This window comes from Lissotriton helveticus, chromosome 1_1 (genome assembly GCF_964261635.1).
Source record: "Lissotriton helveticus chromosome 1_1, aLisHel1.1, whole genome shotgun sequence".
NCBI lineage: Eukaryota > Metazoa > Chordata > Amphibia > Caudata > Salamandridae > Lissotriton > Lissotriton helveticus.
In genome coordinates, this window is record NC_136057.1 from 2,084,311,437 (window position 1) to 2,084,338,615 (window position 27,179).

The 27,179-nt window shown below is 47.2% G+C and overlaps 1 protein-coding gene across 1 annotated transcript in view; it reads right to left on the minus strand.

The window, feature by feature from the left end:
- DNAI3 (dynein axonemal intermediate chain 3) overlaps positions 1-27,179 on the minus strand; it is a 1,062,540-nt gene that overhangs the window by 870,635 nt on the left and 164,726 nt on the right. The window contains exons 3-5 of the mRNA XM_078645562.1: positions 21,384-21,431; positions 17,017-17,201; positions 8,208-8,312 (exon numbers count right to left, since the gene is read on the minus strand). Of these exons, the coding sequence (XP_078501688.1) occupies positions 8,208-8,312; positions 17,017-17,201; positions 21,384-21,431 (338 nt within the window). The remainder of the gene's footprint in view (positions 1-8,207; positions 8,313-17,016; positions 17,202-21,383; positions 21,432-27,179) is intronic.

A 27,179-nucleotide genomic window follows, 5' to 3' on the forward strand; every position in this document is an offset into this window, starting at 1 on the left:
ATCTGTTTTGGAAGGGGGCCAGTTCCTACCTTTATCCTGTAAAAAGGGGCTGGCACGCGACTAAGTCCTGCCCTAGGGGTGGGACCAGGAGGGGGGTGGTTACACCCACTTCCTTGGCGGGCTTTCCCCAGGCCAGGGGCTGGAGTGCCCCTGGAACTGGTTTCAGCCGGCCTATGCACAGTGAGCACCGGGGTGCCACTTGCAGTCACCTTCCTCTGTAGCCCTGCCTACCTGGAATACACAAAACCCTGTCTGGGACGGTGCTGGCACCGCCCCTGGCAGGAAACCCTTTGTCCTTGCCTCCTGCTCTGGGAGGACTCCCAGCAGCAGGAGGGCAGACTTGTGTCTCGGTGGCAGCATCCATTTTGTGGAGCTGAGGCTATGTCTGACTTTAACCGGGGTTAGGGGTTACATACATGTCGTGTCCCTCTAGAAGGGTGGAATGCTAACCCCGTCGCCAGAATTGGCGAGGGGTTAGTATTCCAATTCGTATGACACCTTACTCGACATGTTTTGATAAAGCGATACCAGAGTTGGCATATAACCGCGAGGATTATAATGCACTTAAGAGTATATGGTATGCGATATCATGGAAACGGCTACGGGATGGATCCCGAAAGCCGCAGACAGGCTCAGCTCATGCCAGAGCACCATCTCACACGATTCCAAGCACTCTGCCTTCAGGATTGTTAAGCCCTGCCATAGGAGTGACTGATAGGAGATCTGTGTGTCCATTTTTAGGGTTAGATATAGGTATACTATATCTAAAGCAAAGGGTGATTACACCACCTTGCCCCAGCTGTCAAGCAGCCAGTTGTGTCAGATTTGGATGGCCAGCCAGGGGTGGCATAATACATGCTGCAGCCCCTGGTAGGCCCTGGGTACACCTATGCCCTGGGTACCTAAGGTACACTGTACAGGGACTGATAAGGTGACTCAGTATCCAATTTAGATATGTACCTAAGGTACATGGAATCCATTTTACAGAGAGAGCAGTAGGCCTGGGGTCCTGAATAGCAGGGCCCCAGGTCAACTAAGTCAGAAAACCAGCAAAACACCAGGCAAAAAGTTGGGGGCAACCATAGTCAGGGATCTACCTTCCTACATAACCCCCCTCCAAACGAAAGGAGATAAGGCTAGCCTTGCCAGGTAAGCCTATATTGCCTGAGTGGCCATATAAGGAAGTACCAGCACTGGCATGGTTACCCCCTATCTCATGGTCCACTAAGCAATCCCTCACCCTAAGGGTGTCTGAGGGTCTCCACCATAGGGAATCTCTACCTGTGGTGTGTTTTGGCACAGTAAAAGGCTGGTGCTGAAATGGAGTACTGAAGTGAGGCTCCACTAATTTTGGGCTCAGCTTCCTCCAATCATTTTCCACCATAGAGGTCTTTCTTTCCAAGACTGAGTTGTTTTGGGCTCTCAGGGTCAACCTCTGGCTACCTACAGCTGGAGGTTGGGTCCCTCTGTTTGGCTTACTGGAGGGACAGGTCAGGTTTGGGGCCCTCAGGTCCCAGGTTTGGCTGTGCCCAACAGTGTCCATCTGTGGGAGGTCCCTAACTGAATTTAAGGGGGATCCCTCAGGAGTTGGTTTTATTCTCACTTGGCTAGGACTACTAGCTTCAGTGCCCTTAATCTGCTGATTGGGGAATTCTTTTGGACAGGGGGCCCTTTGGGGTCCACCACTGGCCTCCCTGACCTCTACAGCCCTGGGCTGACTGAGGCAGGGTAGAGAGGGGCAGGTTACCTGCTCCAGACTGGGTCCCATCTTGGAAGGGTCCACTGACATCAGGGGTTCTGCCAGGCTAGGCCTGACTACCTCTGTGGCAGTTTCTTCACAAGGGGTCAGATCAGTTCCCTGAGGAGGCTGATCTTTTCCTAAAGTCTGGTGGGAGGGAGATTTCTCTTCCTCCTCAATGCTCTCTGTCTGAGTGGAGTGATCCATAGTTTCAGGCTTCACAACACTATCATCTGTCTGAGTTTGAGCTGTGGCCATCACAACTCTCCCAACCTTTTCAGGAGGGGGCTCAGTTTGGGTGTGGGCTGTTACCATGACAGCCTTGACAACCTGTTCTGGGAAGGAAGTTGTCTGAGATGGGGTTGTGACTGGCACAACCCTCCTGACCTGTTCAGGGAGGACATCTTGGACTGGGGCGGTGGCTATCACTGCCCCACTAACCTTACCATGGGTATTTACCATTTTAGAATGGGTTTCTTGCTCAACTTCAGCCCAGGCTGAGAGCTCTAAATCATTCCCCAGTAGGCAATCTACAGGCAAGTTTGGTGACACTGCCACTCTCTTGTGGCCAGTGACACCTCCCCAGCTGAGATTGACCACTGCCATGGGATGATCTCTCTGTATTCCATCAATATTGGTCACCTGGTATGTGGCACCAGGTAAAAGTTGCCTTGAGGGGACTAGACTCTCAGTCACCATAGTGATGCTAGCCCCTGTACCTCTATAGGCCTCAACTTTTATACCATTGATGAGGGGCTCCTGTCTGTACTTGCCCAAAGTGTTGGGACAAGTTGTGAAGTTGGCAAACCCCATGCCAGTCTCACAGACAAGAGTATCTAAGTCAGGGGACCTGGTTAGGCCAGAGTCCCCAGGAACTCCCAAAGTAAATGCACCCAAATTCTTGGGGGCACTCCCACCACCTGGGGGATTACTACTAGTAGTAACAGGAGGTTTGGGAATGTTACTTGGGGGTATGTTTTCCTTATTGTTATTCTTGGGGCAACTGCTGTCAGTTTTTAAATGACCCACCTGTTTACAGGGATAACAATAAGGTTTCTTCTGGTTGTTGGAAGGATTCTGGGACCCACCCCCCTCAGAGGATTTTTGGGGCCCTGATGTGGTTTGATCTGTAGATTTATTCCCACCCTTCTCTTGAGGCTTGGTTGATTCCTTTTTCTGGTCACCACCTTGGTTCTTGGGCCTAATCCTGGTTCTGACCCATTTGTCTGCCCTCTTACCCAATTCTTGTGGAGAGGTCAGATCAGAGTCTACCAGGTGCTGGTGTAATAACTGGTTCTGACAATTATTTAAGACTTGCTCTCTCATAATTAGATTATACAATCCTTTGAAATCAGTAACCTTACTACCCAGCCTTCCAAAGCCTTAGTGGCACAATCAACAAAGTCAGACCAGTCCTGAGACTGAGTTTTCTGGGTATCCCTGAACAGCAACCTGTACTGCTCAGTGGTTAAGCCAAACCCATCAACCAGTGCATTTTTCAGGACCTGGTAATTGTTAGCATCCTCAACTCTAGTAGTGAGGAGCTTATCTCTACCTTTGCCATCAAAGGAGAGCCACAGTATAGCTGCCCACTGACTCTGGGGAATGCACTGCACAGTGCAGGCCCTCTCCAGAGCAGCCATCCATTTCTGGATATCATCCCCTTGCTTAAAGGGGGGCACTATTTTAGTCAGGTGTTTAGTATCTAAACCCTTCTCTCTATCTCTTGGGAGATTGCTGCCACCAGTGGGAGCTAACCCACTCATCTGCTGCTCTCTTGCCAGGGCAAGCTTCTCTTTGGCCAGGGCAATTTCTTCCCTTTCAATCCTCAGTTCAGCTTGTCTCATCCTAGCTTCATGCTCCCTTCTCTGAGGGGAAGTAAATCTCCTCTGTGGAGGATTCCTTCTCCCCTGAGAAGAGGCATTAGAGTGCAGAGATCTATTGGAGTCCCTAGAAAGAGATCTATCTCTCCTAACTCCAAGGTTAGGCCCACTTCGGGTTAGTACTGGGGGTCCCCCAGATCCTAGCCCAAGTAAGTCTAAGTTGGTCCTGGTTAGCCTTCTGACTACCTCAAGACCTTTGTCTACCTCATCCCCAGAGAGTTCCTCCTGATCCTCCTCCTCCTCAACTGCAGTAGCAGTGTTGGGGAGGTCTGGATCCCCAGAGGTCCCCTCTAAGGCTGGCATGTTCTCATGTAACTGAGAAAGCTTTCTGGCATCATATGTCTCTAAGAGACCTATCAGAAAGGGAATGGTGGGGTTAGACCCCTGCTTCAGTTTTCTGGAGACACAGATTTGTCTCATCTCCTGGAAACTGAGAGCTGCATATCTTGAAGTGACCTGTGGAGGGTCAACACTGACCAGGGGAGTCTCAGTAGATTCTCCCTGGGTAGACATGCTTTTCTAGTGAGGTGTAAGTGGTGCACTTACCTACACTATATGTTTACCAACTGATCCCTTGCTAGAGTTGTAGTTTAGGGTGTGCTAGGCCCTAGGAGCTACAACAGCTGGTTCAGTAGAACTCAGAGTATTCTAAGCTAAGTTATATGTACCTTTAGTACTTATGTGATCTTTCACAAGATATTCTTAGGGCATGTGTGGTAAAACAACAGCAAGCTCAAATCCCAACCGCTGCTCACCAATGTGAGAAGTTGGCCTGATGTGCAGTGTTCACTATTCTAGTGATCACTATATATCAGTCCAAACAACCCTTATTGATGATTGGTTGTAAGTCAACCTTATAGACCAGCTATCCTAGTAGCATGGATACGAGCAGTCTAAGGCTAAGACTCTAGAGGGCGTGTTAAGCCAGCTGTTTTACCATCACATTACCCCTTGAACACCCAGTGAAAGGACACCACACAAGTGTTATGAAAATAAACAGTGTATTTATTAGAATCACAACAACCCTGTACTCTTTATGAGGACAGGGTGCTAGGCACACAACAAAACTCTTACGAAAATACTTAAGTTAGCACGTTATACACAAATGCCCGAGGGGCACGAAAAACCATATACTCTAAAAGTGGAATGCGAAATTACTAGCAGGTAAGTACAGTACTAATAGGCTTTGGAATCGCTAGGACTTGACTATAGAATCGTTAGATTACTTCTAGGAGGCCTAGGGGACTCGGGTGCAGAGTGTGCACTCTCACGCGGGATGCGGGACAAAGTCTATGGAAGCTAGTAAAGGCAAAGTTAGTGTTCACGGGCGAACCCGACCTGGTAGGAAGAAAACGACAGTGGATCCTGACCCTAGGATAGTGAGGCTATGCTGGGACACCGAAGTGCCGAAGTTACCTAGCCCAGGGGCTGCAGCTGCATAGGTCTGAAAAGACGTCGGGAATCTCGTTGCCGGACCAGGAGCCTGGAAGAAGGAAGTTGCTGGCAGGCGACCAGTGAAGAAAAGTTCGATGGATCCAAGCCTGGATCAAGGAAGAAGAAAACCTGAAAGCAGAGGGGACCAAGTTCTTGAATCACTAGCCAGTGATTAAGTGGGCACCAGGATGGCACCGGGCGAAGTCACCGCAGTCAGGTGAGTGGGCGCTGCTGGGCTCTGCAGTCTCTCGGACCAGGAGGCGTTGTCGGCGACCAGGATGGAGGTGCGAGCTGTCCCACGAAGGTTCTTGCTGTCGACGTCGCTGGACCCAGGATTGGGCAACAAGTCTTGGCAAATGCAAGGCCCACGCGGTGGACCTAAAATGGCGTCTTAGCCGGACCAGGAGGGTCCAGGGTACTTCTCCGATGGAGGGAAGCAAGGGCCAGTCTGGAGCAACCAGACTAGCAGCAGTGATGTCGTCGGGCGTCGTTCAGAAGGCCACAAGCCAGCGGGCTAGTAGCCAAACAACGCGGTGAGCAGCAAAAAGCAGAAGGGCCCCACGCAGATCGTGGAGATGCTGGGAGGCTGCACTTCGGTGCTGGAGCTGCTCAGGGTCGGGGCTTCTCGGACCCCAAAGCACTCACCAGGAAATTACTCGGCGGGCTTGCTGTGCAGAAGTCGTGCAGTCTTGAAGATGGCCGGTCCCTCGAGGTCTCGTCACACCCACGAATCTCAGCGTGACTGATGATGTAGGTAGAGGTCAGAGGTGCCAGGGAAGCCGGTTCTCGTCGAGCTGGGCAGTCTTGATCCGGAGGAGAGACTTGCAGCAGACCGCAGTGTTCTTAAGATGGTGCCTGCGGATGCAGGGTGACTACTCCTTAGTCACAAGGGAGAAATCTTAGGAAGAAGTCTTGAGTTCCTTTCGTGGAAAGTAGTTTCAGGATTCAAAGATGATCTGTTTTGGAAGGGGGCCAGTTCCTACCTTTATCCTGTAAAAAGGGGCTGGCACGCGACTAAGTCCTGCCCTAGGGGTGGGACCAGGAGGGGGGTGGTTACACCCACTTCCTTGGCGGGCTTTCCCCAGGCCAGGGGCTGGAGTGCCCCTGGAACTGGTTTCAGCCGGCCTATGCACAGTGAGCACCGGGGTGCCACTTGCAGTCACCTTCCTCTGTAGCCCTGCCTACCTGGAATACACAAAACCCTGTCTGGGACGGTGCTGGCACCGCCCCTGGCAGGAAACCCTTTGTCCTTGCCTCCTGCTCTGGGAGGACTCCCAGCAGCAGGAGGGCAGACTTGTGTCTCGGTGGCAGCATCCATTTTGTGGAGCTGAGGCTATGTCTGACTTTAACCGGGGTTAGGGGTTACATACATGTCGTGTCCCTCTAGAAGGGTGGAATGCTAACCCCGTCGCCAGAATTGGCGAGGGGTTAGTATTCCAATTCGTATGACACCTTACTCGACATGTTTTGATAAAGCGATACCAGAGTTGGCATATAACCGCGAGGATTATAATGCACTTAAGAGTATATGGTATGCGATATCATGGAAACGGCTAAGGGATGGATCCCGAAAGCCGCAGACAGGCTCAGCTCATGCCAGAGCACCATCTCACACGATTCCAAGCACTCTGCCTTCAGGATTGTTAAGCCCTGCCATAGGAGTGACTGATAGGAGATCTGTGTGTCCATTTTTAGGGTTAGATATAGGTATACTATATCTAAAGCAAAGGGTGATTACACCACCTTGCCCCAGCTGTCAAGCAGCCAGTTGTGTCAGATTTGGATGGCCAGCCAGGGGTGGCATAATACATGCTGCAGCCCCTGGTAGGCCCTGGGTACACCTATGCCCTGGGTACCTAAGGTACACTGTACAGGGACTGATAAGGTGACTCAGTATCCAATTTAGATATGTACCTAAGGTACATGGAATCCATTTTACAGAGAGAGCAGTAGGCCTGGGGTCCTGAATAGCAGGGCCCCAGGTCAACTAAGTCAGAAAACCAGCAAAACACCAGGCAAAAAGTTGGGGGCAACCATAGTCAGGGATCTACCTTCCTACACTCACCTATAAAACTCTCAACAATAACATGCCAGACACAGATGGGTGAGGGACATTGGAGCAATAGCGATGGCGGATGCGGACAGGAAGGCGGCCCTGATGCACCCAAGGGAGGTGACCATTAAGTCCATGTTGCAGCTGATACAGCTGAAGATACTACATTGAGTCTACTATGATCGTGGACACCTACACAAAATGAGGAGAATGGTGGCTTTGGACTGTGTTAGATGCAAACGTGCAAGTGGTACATTTGTACACACATTCTAGGACTTACCAGCTATTCAGCTGTATTGGTCAAAGGTGGTGAGGGAACTTCGCAACATACTAGGAGCTGATATTCCTCTCAAACTCAAGTACATTCTAATCAGTGTCCTGACCGATATGGATGTCCCACAGGCTAAACTCCTTTTTTTGTAATCTGAGACTGGTGGTGACTAAACGAGGTGCAGCACAATGCTGGGGGTGCCAGAGGTCCCAACCTTGGGGGAGTGGAAGGCAAGTACGGATCTGTACACGATGGCCAAAAAAGTCACCTATAAGTGTAGGGAATGCCCACATAAATTCCTCAAGGTTTTGGAGAGTTGGCTAAAATATTATGATCTAGACCCCGCTAAGGATGCATCGAATCTTCCATTGTGATACCACTCCAAGTCTCTACCATAATGTCATTCAGGTTATCCATAAATGTTATCCTTCCTTGATGCTGTTCCTTGATGCCAATTACTGTGCCTGTGTATATGAATGTTGTATGGTCCTGCTTCCCTCTGATGTTGCACAACTGTTCCGGGTGCGTGTTGGTGCCCTGCTTCGCTGTTTATCATGACATAATAAAATTAATATATATTTAATTTAATTACAATGGAGAATCGGTAATGAGATTGTCTCACCACACTATCTTTACTTCTTGAATAGTCTTCTAATCTCCATGGGAGATTCAGGTACTTTGAATAGCTATCTCAGATATTTGCAGATTACTCCAAACTTCAGAACAAGTGATTCATGTATCAGAGACTTTGCCTAAGATTGATACATGCTTCAACGTCCTACTTCACACACATACGTAGTCCAACATTTTATATACATAATGACTTACATTTAGTATTTTTTCTTTCCACTCTTCCGTTGAAATGAGGTAAAAGTTCTGTCCATATTTGAAATCACTATCCAAGATGAGTAAAAGTTCATCTCCTGGATAATCCTGAAAAGAAGAACATATATGAAGACAGCAGCATTGTGATTGAGCCTGTTACAATTACTACAGTAATTTAGATGATTAACGATATGACAAACACCATAATTAAAAGAAAATTTCTGGAGCTGCTGAACAATATGGACAACAAATTAAGTTCTCCCTATTAAGCTTAAAAACACATTACAGAAAATGAACATAAAAAGACAACATTATATTTGCATATGTTGAGTTCTTTGTCACTTTAATTTGTTACATGGCTGTATCCAATGCTACCAATGGTGCAGCTGTTGAAATGGCCCTGCAGTCGAGCATTATGAGGGCCCCACAGCACCAGCTGCTTTAATGTTAGATGGCTTTCATGTGTTACGATCTGGATCACCGGCTTTTAAGTGAGGAATGTAGAAAAGGCATGGGGTATTTGTTGTAAGCAACTAGCAAAAAAAGAAGAGAGAAAAAATAGAGAGAGCGATAACAAATGAGCCGAGTGCTACGGTGCTTGTGCGTCATTGTGTGAGTGATTACCGAGCAACTGTTTTCTTGGTCGTGTATTTAGGAGTACATTCAGCAAATAGGGCCAAATATATCCAGCATTTTTCTGGTCGCAAATGGCCCAAATCACAGAATTGGGCCGTTTGCGACCAGAAAAATGCATTTTGGTAATACTTCCCAAATTGCGATTCGGTAACATGTTAACAAATCACAATTTAGAATGATGAATACATACTGATTCGGTTTTAGGAAGGGTCATGTTTAGGGCATCACTTCCTAATACCGAACTGCAGTGGTATGTAGGAAAGTTTAGCGACCGAAATGGGATCGCTAAACATTTGCATTTTACCACCTACTTCAAGTAGGAAGTAATCAATATGCAAACAAAGGGACCCCTTCCCCTTTGTGAATGTGGGTGCCAACATTTTTTAAGAGCAGGCAGTGGTCCCATGGACCCCTGCCTACTCTTAAAAAAGCACAGAAAAATCTTAATTTCTCTTTTTATAAACGCAACCCATTTTCCTTTAAGCAAAACAGGCTGCATTTTTTTTAAGATGGCTTTATTTAAAAGGAGTCACAGACATAGTGGTCTGCTGACCTCAGCAGGCCACAATCCCTGTAACTTTAGTGATTCCTAATGGGTCACAAATTGCGACATACCTCATCAATTTTCATGGGGTAGGGCGAATCATTAAATGAAACTTTGAGTTTCATACATTAGGAATAGTGATTACCTAATTGCTATTAGCAGAGAATCGCAATTAGGGAATCACTATATCCAATATTGATACATCCAGCCCATGCTCCCTATCCGTGCTGTACATAGAACCCATCCCATACATGTAGTGAACCCACTTTCAGATAAATGCCACCCTCTCATACGATAGAACTATCTTATATCTGAGGACCATCTATGGCATTTAGTGGCTATCTCTATCCAACCGGTGGCCATCGCTCACCATTAGTGGCAAGCTGTACAATTTGGTGGACAACCTCAGAATAAGGTATGGGCATTTTTTTTAACCTCTTGGACGCCGGAGCGCCGTGGCTCATGACGAGCTGACCTCGTCATGAGCATGGGGGCGCTGTATGCGCCCCCCCCCCCTGCCCCCAGCACAGTGGGGGAATCCCGCCAGCGGCGAAGGGGTTAACAGACACAAATTCAATCGTAGTTTGTAATTGTTGTTTTGGTGTATTTAGTGGATTTTCTTCCTCTCGATTACCTTTTTTTGACTAATTTACATTTTTGGTTCAAGCAGGAAATATCTTGTGGGAGTTGCAAAATCGATGCTATTTTTCAGGCTTGAAACCATTTCTGGGGTTTTCATCAGTTTATTTCCAGGAACAAATCTAGCCTCTAATAGGCTAGTATAAGGTGCTGCTCACCATATGGACAGATGGTCACTGATACCCGGTGTGATATATAAATGGAAATCTAAGCAAAGTGCTCCGGGATCCACACACACAGCAGAAAATGATTCTAACATGTATGAGTACCAGTGAAGATCCAACAATGCAAAACTAAGACTTTCCATTGGATCAAATTCATATCTCACCATTGGAAGAAACAAGTTACTTACCTGTAACTTTAGTTCTCCAGTATTGGTAACTTTCATAGATTCCCATTGCTTGTAACATTCCCCGTCGTCGGAATGGGAGCCTCGGTAATAATATATATATATACCTAGGTAAATACACCCTAATAGGTGCAAAAAAGTAAAAAATTAGGCCTAGGCCTCATTACATTTTGTAACCTATAGGTGTCCTTATGTAAAAAGACCCAAACTTACACTAGCAACCAATCAGATTAGCCTCACCCTGTGGAACCTTCCTGAGAAAGCTCAGAGCCTCAGATTTTCGTAGCCGTTGCCTTGCCACCGAATCACCTAGACCAAGAGTGAGCTTTCCCAGGGGAGGAGGGTGGGCGCATGGGAATCTATGAAAGTTACCAATACTGGAGAACTAAAGTTACAGGTAAGTAACTTGTTTCTTACTCCAGTATTGGAACTTTCATAGATTCCCATTGCTTGTATCAGAGTAGATAGCAGTTAGCCTGCCTCAAACATTTCGTTCCTAGTTACTCATTATCATCAACAAATGATACCACATATCATCATAAATATAAATTAGTAACCATAGCATAATAAACGAAATGTGAGAAAAAACATAGGAAGGAGGGAAGAAAGGAAAGCTCACCTCTTACTGGAAGAGATTTCTCAGGACAGCTTGACCAACAGCCGAATCCCCCTTTGCAGCCGCGTCCAGGCAGTAGTGTCTCGTGAATGAGTGAGTACTGCTCCATGTGGCCGCTCTGCAAATATCCTTTATCGATACTCCTGCAAACAGTGCTGTAGATGAAGAGATCGATCTTGTGGAGTGTGCCTTCACCTGTCCTTCCAACGGTTTGCCTGCCGCTTGGTGGCAGAAACGGATTGCACTCGATATCCATCTAGAAATCCCTTGTTTTGACAACGGAAATCCTTTCCTTGGGGCTCCAAAAGCCACAAACAGCTGGGGCGTCTTCCGAAATCCAGCTGTGCGTTGAAGATAGAATTTTAAACATCTCTGAACGTCCAGAGAATGAAGTGTCCTCTCCGCCTGGGTTGAGGGCCGAGGAAAAAAAGAATGCAGAACCACCGGTTCATTAAGATGAAAGTCTGTCGGTACCTTCGGAATGAATTTGGGGTTCATCCGGAGGATCAATGTATCATTCTTGAACTGTAAGTAAGGTTCTTTGATCGTCAAAGCCTGAAGCTCTCCCACTCTCCTTGCCGAGGTGAGTGCCAGCAGAAGCGCCACCTTCCATGATAGGAACTTTAAGTCTGCCTTATGTATTGGCTCAAATGGCGACCTCATCAGCTGAGCCAGGACTACATTCAGATGCCAAACCGGGGGTGGAGGCCGAACTGGCGGAAACACTCTAAACAGTCCTTTAAGAAATTGCTTTATCACTCTTGCTGATAACAGAGAAGGACCAGATCTTGTTCGCCTATATCTGGAAATAGCTGCCAAGTGGACCTTGATGGAAGCATGAGCCAGACCTGCCTGAGCCAAAGAAAGAATGTATGGTAAGAGGTGATGTGGAGCTGATGAGAATGGCTGTACTCCTTCTCTCTGGCACCATAAACAAAACCTTTTCCACTTAGATCTATACGTTTTATTAGTGCTAGGAGCTCTTGCTTGTGATAATATGTTCCTGCATTCCTCCGGAATGTCTAGATCCTTAAACTCTCTGTGTTCAGGAGCCATGCTGTCAACTGAAGCGAGCTCGGGTTCGGGTGAAGGACCTGGCCGTTGGACATAGATAGAAGAGTCTGGCTGGAGTGAAGCTGAATGGGCTGTTCCTCCGACAGAAGAAGCAACTCTGTGAACCAGAACTGGCGAGCCCAGGCGGGCGCAATCAGTATCATCCTGCACCTGTCCATCTTGAGTTTCTTGAGGACCCGAGGAATGAGGGGGAATGGCGGAAAGGCGTAAACAAATGCGCCGGACCAAGACATCAAAAGGGCATTCCCCAGCGATCCTCGATGGTGTTCCCTGCTTGCGCAACACCGGCATTTCTTGTTGACCGGAGTGGCAAACAGGTCGATCGCTGGGGTCCCCCAGCGGGAGAAGATGTCCTTGACCACTGCGTCGTCCAATTCCCACTCGTGTGAGACTGCCTTCAGGCGGCATAACGTATCCGCCTTCGTGTTGCATACTCCCGGAAGGTGTTCCACCACAAGCCTGATGTTCTGCGAGATTGCCCATTCCCATAGCAGCTGGGCCTCCTGAGAAAGCAGTGGCGATCTTGTGCCTCCCTGCTTGTTGATGTAATGCATTGCGGTGGTGTTGTCCGTACGCACTAGGATGGCCGAATTTGAAATCCTTGGAAGGAAAGCCAACATTGCCCATCGAATAGCTCTCAGCTCCAGAACATTCATATGTAAGCGACGTTCTCCTGGCGTCCAGTGTCCACTTACTTGCAGATCCTGCATGACCGCTCCCCAACCCTGAAGGGAGGCGTCTGTTGTAATGACGCGAGGAGCTGGCGCCACTCTGAAACTGAGACCCACCGAGAGGTGAAATCCTCTCATCCACCATGAAACTGACTGTTTCATCCGCTGGGTGACAGTTACCCTGTCGTTGAAGGACCCTTCCACCTGCTTCCACTGAAGGTCCAGTTCCTCTTGCAAGGGGCGCATTCGCAGCCTGCAGTGCGGAATCAATTGAATACAGGAGGAAATCGACCCTAGAAGAGATTTGTACCTCCTGACTGTCATCCAACTTCTCTTTTGTAATCGAGCGGCTGAAGACCTGAGTTTCATTTGTCTGTCTTCCGATGGGAAGGCCTTGCACACCTGAGTATCGAGTATTGCTCCCAGGAACTTTACTGAACATGCTGGTTGAAGAACCGATTTTTCTCTGTTGAGTTGTAAACCCAGGTGAGTGAAGAGATTCAAACATGTCTCCACCGCCTCTGACGCTGCTTGCAAACTTGGTGCCTTCAGCAGCCAGTCGTCTAAGTACGGGAATACTTCCAGCGACTGTCTTCTCAGAAAAGCCGCTACAGGGGCCAGCACCTTCGTGAATATCCGGGGTGCGGATCTTAATCCGAATGGGAGCACCATGAACTGGAAGTGACTCTTGCCTACAGTGAAGCGAAGGAAACGTCTGTGAGCTGGGTGGATCGGGATATGAAAATAGGCATCTTCCAGGTCTAACGTAGCCATGAAATCGCCTGGATTCAAGAGGCGCAATATGTCCTGGAGTGAAATCATCCGAAACGACAGTTTCACGAGATAGGTATTGAGCTCCCTTAAATCCAGGATTGGACGCCACTTGTCCTTTGCTTTGCGGATCAGAAAAAATCGTGAATAGAAACCTTCTCCTCTTTGTGATAGGGGAACACGTTGGATCGCCCCTTTCCGAAGCATTTGTTGAGCTTCCAACTGCAGAAGGTTGAGATGTTTCGAAGTAGTGGCGTGGGGAGCTCTTGTAGGTGGAAATTCCTGGAATTCTAGCGTATGCCCATATTGGATGATATTCAATACCCACTGATCCGATGTTATTTCTTCCCAGCTGCTCAGATGTTGAGTTATCCTGCCGCCCACTGGAGAACCATGGAGCGGAGGAACAGTTGGCAGAGTCAGGAGGCCGCTATTGACGCTTGCCAGCGTCCTTGCCCTGACGCCCGTGACGTCCACGAGAACTCTGACGAGAGAAAGACTGAGATTGTGACTGCCTCTGATAATACTGATTGCCATACTGAGGTCTGTACGACTGTGACTGCTGAGAGTACCGTTGTTGCTGATAGCCACCTCTTGGTGAAGTGAAGCCTCTTCCTCGTGCTCCACGGAACTGTGTCTTCCTATATTGTAGGGTACCCAGAGCCCTAGCAGTCTCTGTGTCCTTCTTTATCCCCTGCAGGGTGTCATCGACATGTTTTCCAAATAACATGTCCCCATCAAAGGGTAAGTCAAGAATCTTATTTTGAACTTCCGGCCGGAAGTAAGTTGCTCGCAGCCAACCCTGCCGTTTAAGAACTGCCGCGCTACCCAGAGCACGGAACAAAGTGGTTGCGATGTCCATCGCGCAGTCAATCATTTCTGAAGAAGAACGTTGGCCTTCTTCAAGAAGCTTCAGTGCTTCGGCCTTAGGGTCATCTTCCAGTAGGTCGATATATGCCGCGACATCACTCCACATCTGGCGGTTGTACCTAGCCAGAATAGCTAATGCATTGGCCGCCCTGACCAGCAAGCTCGCCATTGATGAAAAACGCTTCCCAGCGTTGTCCAACCTTCTACCCTCCTTGTCTGGTGGAGTTATGAGGGTGGCTGAAGGATTCCGCGATCTTTTCTGCGCTGCTTGCGATATGACTGAGTCCGGTCTTGGTTGTCCAATCAAGCAGGCAGGACTGTCATCAGGAGCTTTGTACTTCTTTTCTAGGCGCGGTAGAGTTGGAATAACCGTCGCTGGGGCTTGCATTACTTTCTTTCCTTCTTCCCATATGTGCTCTGCAATGGGAATCGAACGCACTGCCTTACGGTAAGCCTCTTTAAAATCATATAAAAAACAATCCGTAGATGTTGTAGGCATTGCCAGCTTGAAGCGTGCCGTGGCTCTCTCCATAAAGTTGTAGAAACCTCCTACATCCGCCGGAGGTGAATCTATCGGGTCCGGCACCGGAGCAGCCGAATCCGGAACAATATACTGATCCCATTCACTATCCGGGTTTTGATCACGATTGTCACCTGCTCCATCCTAATCTGAAGTGTCATCCTGGTCTGTTTGCCGATGACATTCCCCCTCTTCTTCCACATGTGCCGGGGGCACCGACTGAGTCGCCACCACCTCTGGCTGAACATTTGCTTGACCTTCCACTGGTCGCGACACCTTTCGGCCCCTATATTCCTCTAGCATAGCCCGTAAGTCCGTCAAAAGGCTCATGGGCATAGAAACCATGCCCGGCTGTACTTGGGCTTCCTGATATGCGACTTGAGTTTGCTGTCGCTGCTCTTGCTGGCCATAATACCCATCTTCCTCATCAGACTCATGGTACTTAAGATGCAACTGCGATGGACTATAAGCATCCCCATACATCTCATTCTCCTCTTCAGAATAGTCCTGTTCTTCCAATAACAGGGCTGGGGGGAATGGGGACACCTTTCTAGGTGATGTCATGTCAGGTGTTATCCTCCTTTTCCTTGGGACTGCCGTCGACGGCGTTATAAACGAGTCCACATTATCCGTTGCCATCGTCGACGGGGCCGTCGACGGGGCCGTCGACGAGATCATCTTCGTCGTCGACTGATTCGCCATCGTCGACGGGATCGTCGACGGCATCGTCTTCGTCGACGAGATTGTCATCGTCGACGTGATTGCCACCGTCGACGGAACTGTCGTCGTCGACGGGATTGTCTTCGACGACGAGGTGGTTACCGTCGACGTAGTGATCGTCGTTGACGCCGTCGTCGACATATTCTTCGTCGACGGCATCGTCGTCGAAGTTTTCGCCGTCGTCGTCGCCGTCTTCGTCGACGCGGGATGGCTCGTCGACGGTTGAGGAGACAAAGTCACTGAAGAGGCCTTAGAGCCTTTCTTAACCACTGTGTAAGCCTCTACAGATGGTTTCTTGAAGGACTTAGAAACTTTATCTTGATGTGAAGGGCCAGCTGAGCCCTCATCAAGTTTTGCCTTCTGCACCTGAGGTGCTTGCCTTTCCCTCTCCTTTACACTTCCGTGAGGAGATTCGCCAGGCTCGGGCTTGCCAGACCTATCAGAGGTCCCACGCACAGCCTTAGAGGGGGGTTCAGATGATACCTCCACAGATGATCTACCCCTCTTCAGAGATGTCTTGGAAGACGTCGACCTGGCATCCTCCTCATCACTGGAAACCACAACTTCTTTCTTTTCCAACTTCCTGAGCCAAATTAGTAATCTTCCCTCACGGTCCCGGAGGGTCTTAACAGACATCATCCTGCATAGTTTACATTCCTCTGCCTTATGGTCAGGATATAAACAATATATACAGTCTTTGTGCTTGTCTTCTGCATAAAGTCGTTTTTTACCACAGCTGGCACAAGACCTGAACAGGCTCTTCTTTTCCTTATCAGCCATAGTTGAAACTTAAACAAATCCTCACAGAAAAACTGTGTAAATAATACCTCAAAGTAGAAGTTAGAGCAGAGCTCTAAGGAGACTCCCTGTCACCAACGGTGCGGTAGAAAATCTGAGGCTCTGAGCTTTCTCAGGAAGGTTCCACAGGGTGAGGCTAATCTGATTGGTTGCTAGTGTAAGTTTGGGTCTTTTTACATAAGGACACCTATAGGTTACAAAATGTAATGAGGCCTAGGCCTAATTTTTTACTTTTTTGCACCTATTAGGGTGTATTTACCTAGGTATATATATATATATATATATATATATATTATTACCGAGGCTCCCATTCCGACGACGGGGAATGATACAAGCAATGGGAATCTATGAAAGTTCCAATACTGGAGTAATCACATAAACTTCTCTAAATATTAATAATAAAAAGAACCCACCGAAAAAGAGAAAACAGCAAAAATGCTCCCCATACACATTTTTGATAAGATGGACTGTTAATATAAGACAACAAATGAAGGGAAATGTCAATCTTTAAAATTCAGATTATTTAGGATAGCGTTCATCTTCAGAACATGCACTGCGGAATATGTTGAGCAAAGATTATTGTAGAACAAAACAGAGTACCTACCATCACTACTTTTTTGACTGGGTGAAAATCTGAAACCGCAGCTCTTGTTTTCAGATCCTGAAGTATGTCTTCCTTTTTTATAAGCTTGTATGGGTTTGCTGGTGTGACATCCACATCAACACGACTATTAAAAATTTCTTGAGTCATTGTTGTAACCACAAGAGGAATTATGTACTCTGGAGTATCTAGAGTAAAAGATATTACAGAATATTTAAAATCCACCAGCTATCTACTCCACATGACTAGCTTCAGGGCCCCAATTAACAGCATCCCATCATACATTGATACAGCTCTCCACAAAACAGAGTCTTTCGGCACCCATGTTAAAATACCTAAATGCACACATACGGCACACTAACAATGGGACTTTGTAAACAATTACATTTGGTCAATAAAATAGACTGGTGTTTTAGGATTAAAAGGAAGGTCCATTATAAAAGCAGAGAGCAGAGAGCTGAAGGACACTAAATTGAGGTCAATATGATACGAACAACAAGACATATGTCCTCTGAAGATTTTAGAACACCATCTAAAATAATCCACTTAAGGTGTCTGAATTCTGCATATTGTCTTGGCCTGCTTGTTATTTTAAAGGGTCCATCTGGTTAATGATGTCACACTAGAGCTCACAACCCAAGCAGACATGATCAAACAAAGGAATTTTAAGGAATATGCAGTTGTTGGTGATTGTTAGAGATGTAGGACTGACTAAAGAGAGCTTTTTTCTCTCTATACTGAATGGCTCTTTTAAGCCATACTCTCTCCTAGCTTGTTCCAGTTGTGCATGCATGTAGTTTTGGCAGAATCAGTATGATGTTGGTTTCTATGATCGCTAAAAGGATCAATGTTAGGGAGGACTGTGATCGGATCTAGGGTCAATGTCTCTTTCTTCCCCACTTGTTTGGTAGTCTGAGGTCCATGATTTATTCAGAACTATTTGTTTTGTCCCTTTTTCCTCACAAGTTGCTGCCTGAGTGAATGTATTTTGACTGTATAATCTTGACTTTATATTTAAACAACCAGAGAGAAAGGGTAAAGCAGAATACTCTCACACCCCTTAGGATAATCTTTCAAAAACAACAAAAGAGTATCTTGAAATATAATACAAATAAAACACAAAGGGAGAAGGGGTAAGACAACCTATCATTACCACCACCACCCATAAGTGCACTACACAAACATAGACTGTGTCAAATTAAAGGTTGTGAATTCCCAGTGAGGAAAAAGGAACCCTCAGGCACCTACACATGGTAGGTAGCCGTTTGTCTTCATCGGGTTCCAGTTTTTAGTACGTGTAATAATACAACACATAAGTGCAAGTTAAAATGAGTATAGACCACTCCCCCAACCAACACTTTTAATAGAGGGGTGATTCAAACTCAATTAAAAACGAAGTGAAAAGATCGGACACATGAGGGTTAAGTCAATTTGAACCCAATGTCCTAAAAGACGGTCGACATATTTCAGCTTGTGAGTCCTATTCGACTCAGCATTCCTCAGGACCAGTAATGTATTCTCACCTAAAGTGAGGCACACACTAAGGAGCCTACTCACGTTAGGTGGTAACATTATTATCTATTAATACGCGTTTACCAACTTGAAATCGCTGCACTGGCAAAACTCAGATGCAAGCCCTCTAATCTCTGAGGGATATGGAATTTGCAAAGAGACCAACAACATAAATAGATAGTGAACAATTGTACATATTCCTTTTATTTTCAAATTTTTTACATAATTATCGCTATACATTTATACTACCCATCACCTACCCAGTGACACAGTCAGAACAATGTGTGCAGATCAGCAACCCCCGGACCGTTCTGTAAAAGGGCAAGTCCAAACCTGAGTTACTGACTACCATCTGAATAGTAGTGACAATTATCTTCATGAACTGGTGCTTTAGCGCATTAACCAAAAGCACTCAAAGGGCATAATTTGCCTCTATTGTAGTGCATGTTTTGTAACTGTTCATTTCTCTCTCTCTTTCCTGCCTTCCTTCCTCGAATGTACACTTTCACAGTTTCTCTCTTCCCCCACCCATCTCTCTTCTGCTCCTCTACCCATCATGGTGTTAGTCTCTCTCCCACAGAGAGCACTGTTGCAGCTTAGTGTTGGACCTCTATTTTCCCTTCCCTGTCTTTCTTTCACCTTGCTCCCACTCTCCAACAGAACCTCTCCCACGGTTCAATGTTGTTGGCTTTTTATGAACTTATTGAAACCAATTGGATGCTAAACACGTCTCTTCTAGGACCCAGTCCTCCTGAAGTGGAATCACCTTACAGTTTTCACAGTGCCGTTATTACTGATTATAAGAGTCTTCTGAATTTCATTAAGAATCCTGTAAAGTTTTAAGTTTTGGGCTGACCACATGACTTTGTGAATCTACACCTCTAAAACTTTTAAGCCTTGAAGAAGTTACGTTTGTAACGAAACACGTGTCTTTTACCACCAAGGAGGTTACAAGAATTGGCCCTGCATGTGTTATTTGTGATAATACAGCTCAAATGTGATTAAAAGATGTATGTTCTGTACCATAAAATTAAATTGCCTACTATGTACAGTGAAACATTGTCACAAAACATTAAACAGAACACTTCTGAATTATTCTCTAGACTGATGTTTCCTGTGAGTTGTCAAAGTAGATCTAAATAGGCCCTCTGATTGCCATATTGCTTATGAATAAAGCTAAAGATATGAATAATGGGAGGGTTGAGGTACAGGTTTAGTTTTAAGTATGACACAGGGTCTGCAAAAACTCTTGCGTAGTGACATCCAAGGTAGTGGGGTGTTTTGTGTTACCTCGAGAGGCACCAAGACATTGCTTCCTTAATTACTATGCTTGATGTTTGCTTTTTCAAGAACTGATGTGAGACGTTCTATACCACCAGGGGTGTAACACAGGCCCCCGCAGCCCACGCGGTGCGGGACTGCCCCTAGCTCCAAGGGGCCCCTCGGCACTGCACTCTGGCCGTACCGTGCAGGGAGGCCCCCTCACTTTTCGTTACACCAGTGTATACCACCACTACCTCTTGTATTTGTTGTGGAGTGGAGTATCTTTCAAGATGAAGATAAAGACAACTCTCTTCACAGTCCTATATCAAGCAAATGAGATTTCTTAAGCAGGAAGCAAGAAAGTCTTAGGGTGTCCCTACAATAATTTTTAAAAGGTAAACTCATTTCTGATTTGTGATAAACCAAACTCAATCAAACTACGTTTCTCAAAGTTTACTACCCTTCAACTTATAACAGTGGGACACAGGTCTTGTTTCAGAAAGATGCCGTTTTCCAAAGGCTATCCCCGAGTGCCTTATACTACAACAAACAAAAATGGCAGATCCACGGTTTCCCATACTCCTCTTCATTGTTTACAAATTTCTGACTAAAGTGGACCCACTCCTAATTCCAAAAGATCAAACAAAATCTCCATCCTTCCAGGTCCAATCTGCCTTTTACCCTGCACCTGGAATGGCTCCACTTCTCAAAAAAAGGGAGCAAATGCTACATCTGCTGTTGTGGAGTACAGCAAAGCCCTATAACTCCAATGCACTGCAAGCCTTTGACGATGAGTACATGTCTACAATGCCTCAGGGAACATGAGGTGTGATGTGGAACAAACAGGCGCAAGCTACAGATGGTTTCAGAAGAGGGAAACGAAATATGACGTTTAAAATATATATAAATATGACTAACAACTTTTAAAACATATATAACGAAAGATTTTTCAAACAGATGTATCTACCCACAGATTTGGAGTTTGTGGTATTTTCCTACAAAAAAATATAAAACTAGGATTTTGGCCTACATATCATGCTGTTAATACACAGCCTGTGCAAAACATAGTCTCTTAGCCCCTATTGTCACTTAAATGTTGGTGGGGAGACTACCTATTTCAAACAAACATGTCCGATTTAAACGCCTAATCAGACATTTCATTTTAAATGTATTCCTAGCAAATGAAAAAGTTTTCATTTGACTCACAGTTAAGAACAGCTGCAAAATGGAATCTAAATCCATACCTTTCAACATTCAGTTCCACTGCACATTTCCAACTCAAAGTGCTTTTCTCAACTAGGTATTATCTGTGTTTAGGTCACTTCATATTAGGTAAACAGTATTGCTCTAAACATTGAGTTACTATGTATCTTTATTGAAAAACGTAGCTATAAAAATCTATAACTCTTTTTTTAGTTATTGTTAAAGAAAGTTCTCACCTGCCTCTCCCCAGGATGATCATATAGGAGGTATCCTATGCAGCACGTTTGCCTCAACTAAGCCACAGTTTACACAATTTCCTCTCTTTTCTCATGCTGACACAATTAATATCAATTAGATATTGTGAATAAATCTTATGTGAATGCACCACTTACCTAGGATTTCAACAGAGTGTGCTTCAAACGCTTCATCTTTCTTTTTGGCTGAAAAAATATGGAATATTTCAAATGTTTGATCTATGCATATTATTGTTCAAACGTAGCACTATTTAGTAATACAATACAAATATTAGTCTCATGGCAGTATATGTCACATCATCAGCAATGTAAAATTGAGGCTATTTTTGATGAATACAGACGTGCATATACACAAGATAATCAGCGTGTAACAATAGGTTCGTGTTGTGGTGGCTAAACCTGCGTTGTTAACGCTTTCACACCGATTTTGTTTCTGAAAATGTCGCTGTTATGCTGTTATGCTGTTAAAATAAAACATGCTCATGAATTCAAGTTTTTGTGCATCCAAACTGATATAGATTTTTAATCTCCTCCAGATATATATATTAGTGTTACACCCACTTCAATATATATTTGCTTCCGTAAGATATTAGGAAAAATGTTAAGATGTTTTAATTTGTTACGTTTCAGCATCTATGGAGATACATCTTATCTATACATCCACATGCATACTTACATACAATGGCCTGCACCTAACAAAAGACATATGTGTAGGTTTTCATAGAGGCTGTGGTCTGTACAGCCTCATGCGTACCATTTGCATTTATTTGTAAATCACGATAGAGTCACTGCCTATGATACACTGCTTGTTTGAGAGCACATATCGTTTTATGACTAGAAGATAGCTAAAGAAAAATTATATAAAACCTAAGAAATCTAAAGAGGGAAACACATTCACTAGTGGCTAGCCACGAGAGCTGCCTTACAGCAACATAATCATTTTATTGCGGTTTTCACGTAAATTATAAAAAAGGTGCCATTTATTTTATCTTTGAGATCCCTCTTTTGCATGTTGATGACTGTTGGACTTGGCCCTTTTTGGCAGGTTCACCCCTGAACTTTTTGCCTTAAGTTCTGACATAGTGGTAGTGATTTTTGGCCTCTGCGCACTTTAGAACTGTGGCCCAGTGTAAAGTGCGTGCACTCTCTGAGTGCGTCTGGTGAGATTGGCCTACCCTCCCATAGGAATGCATAGGGGATATGTGTGTCTATGGTATGGGAGGAGTGCAGGGGCGAGTTTAATATGTATGAACTCGTAAGGATAAAGCTGCGCAATGGTGTGCGCAGATTTATGGTGACTGGTGTAGAAATGCCACTTTTAGAAGTTGGCATTTCTGTGTACTGTGTGTCTGCTTGCCTGATGTGAATTGCATGTCTGGCTTGTGATTGACAGGAGCTGAGAGGTGTGTTTGGCTCCAGGAGACAGGGTGAGTCAGCCCACTGGTGAATAGATAAATCTGCATCTAGATGGGAAGGAGGAGTTGCACCATGGACCTGAATAGGGCTGTGCCTTCCCTCCACAATGCTGGCTCCCCCCCCTGTGGGGCATTTTATCACTGAGCCCCCACCTGAAAAAGGGAAGAGGAGCTGGGCAATACAGAGTGCTCCAAATCCAAATCCCCTATAAACCAGTTCTGACTGATATCCTCAAGCCCTGTGCTGTGACACCAAGGGAAATGTAGTATAAATATAGTGGCTGTGCCCCATGAGGTTGTTCTGTTCCTGATCCTGATGGAAGGGGGCTTGCTGCTGCTGGGGCCCAGGAGAAACCGCCACGGGGGCTGCGTCCCTGCTGGAGGGCCCTGTGTGCTGGCCTCCCTGAGCCCAGCTATGCCCCTGAAACTCTCCTCGACTTTTTGCCGTGGAGCTGTGGCTCCTAAACCTGAAGGACGCTTTTATTTGAATATCTCCCAGAAGGAAGGAGCGCTTCTGCTTTCCGCTGCAGCGCTGAGCTGCAGCTTGTTGGGAGGGAATCCCGACGTGGGGATTCCCACCCTATCGATGCTGAGATTTGAGGGTGCTCACCCCGCTTTTTTCTTTATTTAAAGGGTGGGTGCCCACCCCGCATTCTTGTGGAGCTTTTGCGGGTGCCCACCCCGCTTATATCATTATTTTCCGAAGTGGGAGCCCACCCCGCGGTTCACCGCCGCAGCCCCAGCAAGTAATGGATGCCAACCCACAAGTCAGGCAGAGTTCGCCTGCTTCGTGGCGGGGCCGGCGGGAGCGGAAGAAGGATAGGCAGAAGGGAGGACGGGAGCCTGAGCACCGCGGCAAAAACCCGGGTCCCAGGAGGGGGCCTGGGTGAAGAGAAGAGGCGGCAGGGGCTGCCGATAGTGAAGGGAAGCCCAGCGCCGTGAACAGGAGAAACTGAGTGTTCCCCAGCTGTACAGAGCCTCACAGGCGCCATGTGAAGTCCCAGCAAGGAGGACGGAGACCCCGAGCGACGCCAGTGAAGCCCAGTGAGTGAGGGCTCTAAGGAAGGCGAGATAGAGTCACCAGTGCCCGTGCCGATCTACTGAGCCGCCCCCCTTGACAGTGGACTGCTCCAACATGGGCATGATTGTTTTGGAGCCCCGTGTGGCTCCAACATGGGCATGATTGTTTAAGAGCCCCGTGTGGCTCCAACGTTGGGCATCGTTGATTTAAGAGGACCCAGAGGGGCCCATGCTTTTCACCTTTGTGTGGCCATTCCTCCACAGCTGCCCCGTTTCGCTAAAAGGCAGCTGCAATGTCGTGGGGGCTTCCAGATCGGAGCACATTGTTGGTGCTCCTGCCAATTTGGGCATATTTGTTCAGAGGGCACAGTGAGTGCCCAGGGCCCACATTTGGTCCTCCAGCTGCGCAGCACTTAGTGCCAGCTGCTCCGTTTAGGCCCTCCTAAGCTGCAATGTTTAGGTCTGCGCAGTTGCGCACCCTTGACTTCCGCTGCCTTGGCAGTGCGCCCTGACTCTGGCACATACGGCATTTGAGCCCCTTTTGAGATGGCCAGTTGGCCAGAGGGACTGGGAGGTAAATAAGGCACCAGGCCCTAATGTAATTTATGCCTCTACTATGGTCTTTTTAGGAGACTATCAGCTAGATTCATCAATGTCAAAATCTGCGATTTCTAAATTGCGAGAAAAAGCGAATCGCAATTTAGAAATCTCAGAATGGCATTCATGAAAAAATGCGATAAAAAAAGCGAATTGCAATCGGCCGCAATCGCCGATTGCGAGTCCCCGAAAATCGCAAAAAATTTGCAGAATCCGCAAATACCCCTGTTGAAATAGCGATTTCGCAATTACCGAAATCGCAAATTGCGATCTCGCTAATTGCGGGATCGCAAAAACGGGAAGTCACATTCTGAGCACAGTGATGACATCACAACCAGGAAGTAGGCAGGTTCCACCCTCATTCAGCATTGTGAGCCAGAAGTGGAAGCAGCATTGCCATAGCACCCCTCCAGAGTACCTACAGGTGAAATCCAGGTGACACCCCAGTGTACAACATGTCACAGGAAGCTGCTGGTGAAACTTCCACAGGGAGGAAAAGGAAAATCAAGTTTTCTGAACAGGAGTTAGAACACCTGATAGAGGGAGTGTGCAAGGACCACAACCGGCTCTTTGGGAAGGACTCGAGAAGGGTACCAGAGGCTGATAAAAGGCGGATTTGGGTGCGCATCCGTGCAAAAGGGAATTCTGTGGGGGTCACCCAGCGCACTGTGGGTGAAATTAAAAAACGATGGTACGACCTCAGAGGGCGGGCCAAGGAGAAGATAGCAGAGAGGCTGGGGAGCGTGTGGCGACAGGAGGAGGGGAGCCCACTGTCCCACCCAACACCCCACTTGAGGACCGAGTAGAGGACACCCTGGACCCGCAGGCATGCCTGGGGGTAATCCAGCTGGACTCCTCCCGACCCACCAAAGATACACAAGGTAAGTGACATGCGACTGCAACCCTGTCCCCTAACAATGGCCATGACCCCAGTTCATCCCTTTACAAACCCCAGTCATGCTGCCAAAGCACACCACAAAAGCCCTATTGCATTGTGGGACATGTAGTCTGACCACAATTACCATCTAGCCCCATACAGCCAGACCTGTACAGTGAGAGGCAATCCTGCAGCAAGTCATGGAATGGCAGCCATCATGCATGTAGGGAGCTCCAATGTGTAAGTGACATGTCACTAATCAACGTCCACTTTACATCACAGGTGGCACTGAAGTACCCAGTACGGACAGCGATGCCCTGCAGATTGAAGATATCACAGAGGACACTGAGGGAGACGTTCATCCATCCTCACAGCCAGGACCATCAGGGCAAGCTGCCGCACCAGCAGTCATAACACCACCTGCCCCTGTGGACAGTGCCACCTCTGCGCAAACAGGCGCAGCAGTACCACAGCGAGTGAGTCAAACACCAGTGGGGCTGACAACCCCAGCAGCAGCACGCAGTCAAACCCGCCGCCCTGCGGCTGTGAGGAGCCAGTCCAGCGGACTGGTGAGGGACCCGCGCAATACCACATCACGCGCTGGCAGTGGGGTGAACGTGCAGGCACCTGGGCTCTCCATTGAGCGCAGAATGCTCCACGTCCACCAGATACAAGCCCGTCATCTCGCTGCTATCCATCTCCAGCTAAACAAGATCGCCAGGAATGTTGGGCTGCTGACAGACCGTATGGAGAGGATGACCGCTGCTGTTGAGGCCAACACCCAGGCCATGCATAGCCATCAGAACCTCAACCGGCGCAGACACCGGCAGCTGCTGACCCGCCTGTCTGCATACACGTGATCCAATCATATCATTGGCAACGCGACCTCCCAGCTCTCACGACGCTCCTTGGCCATGCAGTGCTGTCAGGACGTTGCGAGAGCTCTGGAGCAAGTGACAACTGCAGTTCAGGGTATGCAGGCAACTGGCCATGGCCAGCCGGGGACGACGACACTAGTGAGGCTAATTCCAGCCATAGTAGCCAATCCGTGCCACTGGTGGTAGCACCCCGCCGCAGCACAAGGCCCTCTGATGGCTCACGGCAAAATCAGGAGGAGGAGCTGGAGAGAAGGTTGGGAGCATCTGCCCGGAGGTGGCTTTAAACATTTGATTGGTATCATGAAGGGCCATGCTGCTGCTACAAGCATGCCCTCCTAAAGAACATGGGACATATGACGCAATATGGCAATCATGTTACAGTTTGGGGTATTCCCAATTTATTGTGCAAAAAACAATAAGAAATATTCTGTTAAACTTAATCTGACTCATGTCATTATTACTATTGTCATGCATGAGTGAAGTCTTGGGTGTGGGGAGTGGGTGCACTAGAAACAGTTCATGTAGATTTGGTTACGGCGCCTGTGTCCTTCTGCAGGATTCTCCCCGCGTGCATGACGCACATGTGCAGGTGGTCGGTAATCCCCTTCCGCCTCACTGCCAGAGATCTCTACTGTATCCTGCGCTTGGTAGCTATGTTGTGGAGGATAGCACACACGGCCTCGATGCGGCAGCAGACCTCAGGCTCGTATTTCACGGCCCCACCAGTCATGTGAAGTATGCGGAACCTGCTCTTCAAAAGGCCAAAAGTCCTCTCAATACAATTTCTTGTGCGTATGTGTGCAGCATTAAAACGCCGTTGCTGTGGTGTTGCAGGGTTGAGGTATGGGGTGAGGAGGTACTCACGGAGACCGTAGCCGCTGTTACCTGAATGAAAGGAGCAGAGGGTGAGTGCCTGTTCTGCACAGCTACATGATCACAGTGTACTATTTTGGGGCATGTGTACTTACCTAGTAGGTGTCCTTCCCCAAAGTCTCCCATGGCCAGTCGTGTGTGGATGCCGCTGTGCCTGAATATGAAAGAGTCATGTGTGCTCCCCGGGTACTGTGCCACTATGTCCGTGATGAATGTTTTTGCATTGCACACCATCTGGATATTGAGGGAGTGGTAGTTTTTGCGGTTGCGGTAC